The sequence below is a fragment of the Micromys minutus genome, assembly GCF_963924665.1.
Source record: "Micromys minutus genome assembly, chromosome: 18".
Lineage (NCBI taxonomy): Eukaryota > Metazoa > Chordata > Mammalia > Rodentia > Muridae > Micromys > Micromys minutus.
Window position 1 is genome coordinate 17157672 of NC_137953.1, and position 8072 is coordinate 17165743.

General features: G+C 42.3%; 1 protein-coding gene across 2 annotated transcripts; it reads right to left on the minus strand.

The window, feature by feature from the left end:
- Positions 1-2461: 2461 nt before the first annotated feature.
- Positions 2462-7447, minus strand: MAD2L1 (mitotic arrest deficient 2 like 1). 2 transcript variants are annotated; one of them, XM_080932508.1, is made up of 6 exons: positions 7325-7447; positions 6883-7029; positions 5379-5499; positions 4216-4319; positions 3375-3554; positions 2462-3278 (listed from the first exon to the last, which is right to left on the minus strand). In XM_080932508.1, exons 1-5 carry the CDS (start codon positions 7395-7397, stop codon positions 3382-3384), a joined length of 618 nt encoding a protein of 205 aa, XP_080788634.1. In that variant the 5' UTR covers positions 7398-7447; the 3' UTR covers positions 2462-3278; positions 3375-3381. The 2 variants fall into 2 exon arrangements, with proteins under 2 accessions (XP_080788634.1, XP_080788633.1); XM_080932507.1 differs by having other exon boundaries at positions 2462-3554.
- Positions 7448-8072: the final 625 nt, after the last annotated feature.

The window sequence follows — 8072 nt, forward strand, 5'->3', positions numbered from 1 at the left end:
GGTTCTCTAGAGTCACAGAATTTATGGAATGTCTCTCTATATTGAAGGAATTTATTGTAATGATTTATAATCTGTAGTCCAACTAACCAAGAATGGACAGCTGTGGATGGGAAGTCTAAGAATCTAGTAGTCGCTCAGCCCTGCAAGGCTAGCTGTTTATGCTGCTCTTGTGTACAAGTAGATTCCAACAGATGTGCTGACAAGTAAGTGGAAGCAAAGAGTGACTCTTCTTCCTCCCAGTGTCCTTATGTAGGCCTCCAGCAGGTGTGGTCCAGATCGAAGGTACGTATTGGATCCAGGACGTGCTTTGTCCCAGGCTGACCTTGAAGAGCTCCCCTTGCCTCAATCTCCCACCTCGCTAGGGCCTAAGCTTTTCATGGCCCCTATGCCTCAAGATCTGGATCATAGGTCTGCCCTCCAATTCTGCATTGTAGTTCATTCCATAGTCACATTGACAACGAGGAGTAACCAGAACAAGGGCCTAATGCACATTTAGTAGATCTTCTAGATTATGTAAGCTCAGGACCTGCCAGTCATGTTTTTTAAAAATTATCTTTAATCTTTTTTTGCAGTCCAGTCATTATCCTCCTCCCACCCAACTCCCTGCAGCCTCAAGTCTCCCAAGCATTAGGTACATCTTCTCTCAGAGGCCAGACTAGGCACTCCTCTGTATATCTTGGGGGCCTCCTATCAGCTAGTGTATGCTGTCTGGTTGGTGACTCAGTGTCTGTGAGATCTTGGGGGCCTAGGTTAGTTGAGACTGCTGGTCTTCCTATGGGGTGGACCTTCTCCACTTCTTTCAGCCTTTCCCTAATTCAACCTCAGGGGTCCCTGGCTTCTGTCCAAGTCAGCTCCTTACTGGGCCTCTCGGAGGGTAACCATGCTAGCTGTCTGTAAGCACATCATAGCATCAGGCCTTGGAGCCTCTCCTTGACATGGATCCCAATTTGGGTCTGTAATTGAACATCCTTTCCCTCAGTCTCATCTCCATTTTTGTCCCTGCAGTTCTTTTAGTCAGGAACAATTCTGGATCAGAAGTTTTGACTATGGGATGGCAACCCCATTCCCCCACTTGATGCCCTGTCTTTCTACTAGAATGAACTATTAACAGTGGAAATCAGTGTTAGATTGGATTTTACAGGTTAAGGATCTTGAAGACCATGAGTGGGTCCACCCCCTCCTGGGCTTCCTTTCAGGCCCCAGTGGACTAAATAGAAACAAGTTTCCTTTAGAGTAAATGGGTTAGAGTTCAGGTCTGACTGAGAGACCCACCAGGTAATAAGAGCATCTTGACTTCCCACAGACTAGGTCCTGGTCACAAATCTTTTGGCTGAGAGATAAAATACCTTTCTGCCAAGACAGTCCTCAAAGAGGAAAGCACATATCTATTTGGAATTAAAGGCCAAACATGTCCAACTAACTTCCAAAACAGCTCAGCCTGACTCCTTGACTTTAAAATATGTACTTAAATAGTATAAAATCTCGAAGGGATTTGTTTTCAGGTATGTAATAAACTTTAAGAATGTGATTTACAGAATTCACAGGTATTACAGAACCTCAAAATTATTACAAACAAAGCTGCCACTTTTCTGAAAAAAATTTACATGTTGGAAAATTAGGACCAACACATCTATTAAGAGTAGCAATGAAGCAAAGGATTGCGTGGTGCTCAAGATCCTAAGAAACATGAGGTTGACACGATGATATCTGAGCTGATTTCTAAGGACACTTGCTTCTTCAGCTTACCAGCACTGTTGTGATGGAGAAGGTAGTTCAGTTGTTAGGGATGGTTTTGTGGACTGCGTTCAGATGTTGACTGCTGTGCCGAGATCTGGTTGCAGTCATGGTGTTTGTTGGCACTGTCATGGTATTTGGAGCATCACCTATCTCAATGATGTGTAAAGAGATTTTTCCATCACGTCTGATTGGTTAAAATACAGTGTTACCAAATGTAAAACTAATTTTGGAGGCTTTTCTGTATCACCCTTGTACCCAAATAAATGATACAGAGACAGAGTTTTTATTAAAGCTTCTTGCACTATAACTGGGCAGTGTTCGAATGTTTTAAACCGTCTGGCCTATGACAACAATGGCAGCATCAGGACTGCGACCACCAGCATCCAGACTGTAACCAGTTCCCTTGGCACAGCAATCAGCTTCGGAATTCACAGCGCACAAAGCCGTCCCATCACATAATTAAAATGAACACAAACCATGCACTCAGTCCATTCAAGTATCTGATGTATTAACAAGCTAAATATTAAAGACACTGTAACACAAATTAAAAACAAAGAGTAATTTTTTTTGTATCACTGTCATTTAAAGCTTGATTTTTATAAAACATCAAAATAAGAGTTATTTTATTACAGAAATTAAACAGTATGAACTGCTTTGGGAATTCAAGATATATACACCAAAATAACTGTCACGTATTTCAATATGGGGTCTACATAAAGAGAAATGTGTCCCACTGTTGCATTTCTTGGGTTCCTCCTAGATTCAACAAGAGTGAGCGCTGCACATTATTAAGGGGAACCAACAGATTCATTGTGGAATGAATCCCTTTAAAAATGGCAACTGTAGATAGAAAAACTGTTAAAAAGCTAAATACATACCCTAATGATTTAGCTAGGAAGAATCTTGACCAAGATATAAGGAAGCATCTAAATGTAAATACAGCAGGATTTATGTAACGGGGGATGGTTTGTGCACTGTCTCTTCAGTCATTGATGGGGTTTGTAGACCACCATACTACTCACTTTGTGGACTGTGGTCGTAAATGGGCGCAGATGGACTTCTTCAGAATTGGTGATTAACTGGGGTCCCGATTCTTCCCACTTTTCAAGTACAACCAAATCTTTGTCAGTGTAAATCAGCAGATCAAATGAACCTAAGTTGGGAATGAGAGTGAAGTACAGAACTTTTCAACAGTAAAGCTGTCCTCCCTGCCTCTCTCACTGGGTCCAGACAGGCAGCATTCTTGACTGACTCTCAGAACTAAAAATTGCCCTGATACCTTCTGCTGTATTTACATTTAGATGCCTCGTAATATCCTGGTCTTCCTAAATTGTTAGGGAAATTACTTAGCGTTTTAACACAAGTTGTTCTATCTACAATGACCATTTTTAAAGGAATTCATCCCACAGTGCTAACGAAATCTATTGTTCACCTTAGTAATGTGCAGCACTGACTCCTGTTGACTCTGGTAAGTCCAGGAGGAACCCAAGAAATGAAACAGTAAGACACACTGACCCACATTGGATCTTGGTTTTCTTCACCTGAAAATTAAACAAGACAAGAAAATGTATCAACTATATTTGACTTAGTTTCTGGAAAAACACGCTTGAGAATTACAATCCCATTCTTTTCCTCACCGTCTCTTCAGTCACTGACGGGCGTTTTGTAGGCCACCATACTGTGCACTTTGTGGATTGTGGTTGTGAATGAGCGTAGACGGACTTCTTCAGAATTGGTGATAAACTGGGGTCCCGATTCTTCCCACTTTTCAGGTACCACCAAATCTTTGTCAGTGTAAATCAGCAGATCAAATGAACCTAAGTTGGGAATGAGAGTGAAGTACAGAACTTTTCAATAGTAAAGCTGTCCTCCCTGCCTCTCTCACTGGGACTCATTTTGAACCACCCCTTGCTAAAAAAGGTAGCTTAGCCTGGTCTGATGATTATTTTCCTTGATAGAAACTAGGTGTAAAATAGAGCATTATACTTCCTAGTAGAAAATAAAATTGTGAGAAAAAATTTAAAGACATTGATGTATACTTTTATTTTTTTAACATTTTTTTCCTTCCTTCCTTTCCTGTGTGTGTGTGTAACACACAGGTGAAGTCCCCAAAATGATGGCTGTTCTTGCACTTCATTCACTAAGCAAACGGAGAGCTTGCCAATATGGATAGCTTTGGTACCCAGATTGCTCTGATGACCCATCTTGCCGTTCTGGACTGAAGTTACAGGGGAGCCATCACCACCACCTGGAGGATCCTAACTCCGGTCCTTAATTACTCAGCACTTTAACCACTGACCCTCCTCCTTCGATTTTGTCTTCACATTTTTGGGAAAACACATCTTTTTATTTGTGCTGTATTATGCGTCCCATATCCCATTTACATTACATGGCAATGATAAACTAAGAGACTTAACAAACACAGGAGTGTACATTTTCTCCAGTGAATATAAGTCAAAAAGTTTGTACAATACTCACAAGAAACTTCCAACAGTGGCAGAAATGTCACAGTAGCTGTGATCTGTCTAATCACAGAACGAATTTCATCCTGTATGGCTTTCTGGGACTTTTCTCTGCGAACCCTATAAAAGAATCAAAGAAATAATTCATTCTAGGCTTCATTAAGTTAATGAAAACACACCAGTAACTATTTCTGAACAAAATGCTTCCAACAACACAGAAGCAATACATTAGGAGACCAGAGATTAATGGCTAAAGATATTCTTAGGTTTATGCATCTGCATCTGTCCTTCCCATCATCCATTAGGGCTGATCTTACCAGCAGGTCATTCAGTGCATGGTGAATAATTTCTCAACTGCTCTCAGTAAGCATATTTTTAGTAACATAAAGGAAAATGGCTTCTAACACATAAACTTGGTGGAATCTTGGCATTTTGCCTGCATACACATTTATGTGCACCACGTGTGTACCTGAAGCTGTAGATTCCTTAAAAGTGGAGTTACAGAGACTTGGGAGCTGCCATGTGGCTGCTGGAAATTGAACCTGGGTCCTCTGGAGAAGTAGCCAGTGCTCCCAAACACAGAGCCATTTCTCAGCCTGCATTTTGCCATTTTTAAAAAAAGTAACATCTAAATACCCAATTCCTGATTGAGTCAAGTAACATAAACTACATGGAAAATTTTTTATAAGCTAACGACTTACTGCAGATGGAAGACTTCAGGAACAACCTGCTCTTCATTACAGCAACTACAGAAGCATATGCCTAGCATAATAGGCATTTCTGATGCCTATTTTCATTCTGATGCCATCTTTAGCTTACAAAGTTCACAGCATTAGATGAAGTACAGTAGAGCTTCATCTAAATTAGAAATGAGTTAGGATCATCTCCTGTAGTTAACAGTACCTTTAAAGCCAGGAGTAAATGGCCCACATATTGTGAGAGGTTTGGGTAGAACCACAAACATGAAGGTCAATGTCTTCAGACAGCATGCTAAAAGCATCTTATTTACACAATCCCTGGTGGGCTATGAGGAACTCAGAAATCCCTTACAAACTAACAAAAGAATCTTAAAAACATAGCCTACACAGTAACTGTAAGAAATCAGTTCAGTACAACGTGAACTGCAATAACAAATTTACAAAAACAAATTGAAGCAGGAACAATGCAGTTCATACTCACCCTTCTTCTTTTGCAGTCTTGTCGCACTCAATATCAAACTGCCATCTTTCAAGGACCTCACCACTTTCAATGTTTGAGATGACCACCACCAGCTTCTGAACTGAGCACTTGTACAGCCATTCTGCAACAGAAGGCAGCTTTTACACACTAGCCCATGATGCTCCTTTCTAGAGACCCATGCTGGCCCATGACTTTAGCCAACTTTTCAATTCTCCACATTACTAATAGGTGGAAACCAGAGCACCGCAGAGCAGTGGAACTGTACTTTTACTGCAACTCACAGTAAGAGCATAGGGCATACTCTATGTCATATGACATAACCACTGTCCGTCACATCTGTGCTGGCTGCTCAGAACAGAGAGAGCGTAAGAGCAAAGAAAAATCTGACTACTCTGGTAGGGAAATATTAGTTTTTACATTAACTGTATAAAGGAGAGGCAAATACATGCTTTAAATGGCAAGGGCATGCATGCATACACACACATATACACACACATGCATGCAGACTAACTGCATAGTAAGTTATTTTTAATGAAGCAAATAAATTACATATTTATGAAAAAAATCAAGATGTTACATCCTATAAAGTTTTATGTGTTAAATTAATGAAACTGTACTCTTAAGAATCGGGAAAGCCACAACTGTGCTTTATAGAGTAACCAATTAGCCTTGTGTTTCTAAACTATCATTCTTGGTAGTAAGTGAGCTGGAGGGGTAAAAGAGGATCCACAGATACCAGAATGCAAAGCAGACCTTATGCTTACAAACCCTATCTTTTTTGCCTGTGAATTCATCCCCAACCTGCTCAAGTGTGTTGATGGATACTCTATTATGGATACAAATTGCAAGGCTTAGAAGTATGACCGTAAGCTGGGCACAGTGGCAAATGCCTTTAGTTCCAGAACTTGCGGGGTAGAGCCGGGCTGATCTTTGTGAGTTCTGGTTTACATAGCAAGTTCAAGGAGAGCCAGAGCTATTCAGAGAGACCGGTCTCAAAAGCAAAGCAAAGCAAGCAAAACAAAACAGCCTTAAAGAGTTGGCAAGCTAATCATGTTTAGGTGGGCACAGAAAGGCCATTTTAATGCTGACGTTAACAAAAGTGCAACAAACACTATAATGAAAATATAATTAAACTAAAACACCTATACCCATAAAATAAAAGGTAGTTGCAATGCTTTTAGAATTGGTATTTTGTAAGATTACATTGGGAGCTACAAAGCAAACACAGAAAGATGAGATCACTTTAACTGGGTAAAATCTCCAATTTGTTGCACCTGGCAAACCCACAAAACCCATTCCCAAAGCAGCATTAAGACTCCTAACATCAAGACATTCAGCTTTCTTTAAAGAAAAAAAAAAAAAAAAAAGAATAAGAGGTGGAATTTCCCTCCATAACTTGCTTCCTCTCAAATAAGAATCACATTTGAGAAGGCATGTTGCTTTAAGCTACTTGGGATACTTACAAATGCAAACCTGTAAGTTGTATAACTCAGAACGTGATTACCTTTTAACTGCTCCACCACATTGTTGAGATACTTTATGAGCTCGGGGTCAGTAGTTACAAGCAAGGTGAGTCCATATTTCTGCACGCGAGTAAACGTTTCCGACGGGTAAATGCCACGCTGATACAAAATGCTGTTGATGCCAAATGCTGAAAGCCAAAGAAATAAAGCCGTAAGCGTGGAGTAGGGGCAAAACGACACGGAAACCTCTAACCCAGCAAGGTCGAATTTCACAGGGTCGCTAAAACTAAATACAGAGTATGTGGTTCAGTGGAGGTCAGTGAGTGAGGTGATGCCCCAGGTCAGCCCCGTTTGTTTCAGAAGGTCCAGGCCTGTGCAGGGTGGCGCGGCGTTCCCCGCCCCCTGGAGGAACCAGTGGTTCCGCCCCAGCGCTCGTCCTAAGGCCCAGTCCAGGCAGTGGTGGGGTCCGCGCTCAGCACTCACAAAAAAACTCGGCCACGATTTCTGCGCTCCCACGCAGGGTGATGCCTTGCTCCCGGGCGAGCTGCTGTGCCATCACTAGACCGAATGGAGAACACTATCAACCTCACCGCAGACGGCGCCCTAATGGATCCTCCAGCTATTCCCCGCCACCCGGTTCAAAAAGTAACTACGCAGGCCGCCGGTTGCTCTGTGCGCAGGCGCAACGAGCCCTAAGCCCCACCTACGTCGCTAGTTTCCGGCCCAAGCCCAGTGTTATAACTCTGAATCTCTTCCTAAACCCGCCTCTTGCTTCCGGTTTTTTCCCTAAGCCCCTCCCACATTAGAGAACCGGGTCTCTTTTCAACATTTCGCTTCAGACCGTTACTTCCGCCTTAAGCCCAGTTGCATCGCGGGAAAGCTGACCCTAAGCTCCGCCCAAAGAAACTTGTATCCGGCCCTGGCTCCGCCCTCTCTGGCAGACTGCGCAGGCGTAGAGTGGCTGCGGCGTCTAGTTGCCCTGGAGGGTCCTTGGTGGGCGGGATCAGGTGCCTTATAAGTGGCCCAGGGCTGGTAGTGGGATTACTTGCCTGCCAAACCCGTGGTTTGAGAATTCTTGAAGCACAGTCTCAGCTTCCAGGATAGTTTCAAGTCTGGGAGAGCCTGGTTTTTGTTTTTATGGTTTTGTTTTGTGGAAAAGCAACTTTTCTGGAGAAATAAGATGAAGGGAACTAGGTGGGACAGAAACTTGCCACCAAGTCTGCAACAAGTC

Bases quoted from the DNA above. Each gene is read 5' to 3' on its own strand.
- MAD2L1 (XM_080932508.1), bottom strand. From the start codon at position 7,397: ATGGCACAGCAGCTCGCCCGGGAGCAAGGCATCACCCTGCGTGGGAGC. The intron at 7,030-7,324 runs GTGAGTGCTGAG...TTTGGCTTTCAG, and splicing joins AATCGTGGCCGAGTTTTTTT to CATTTGGCATCAACAGCATT. The intron at 3,555-4,215 runs GTGAGTATTGTA...TTCCCAACTTAG, and splicing joins GCCACTGTTGGAAGTTTCTT to GTTCATTTGATCTGCTGATT.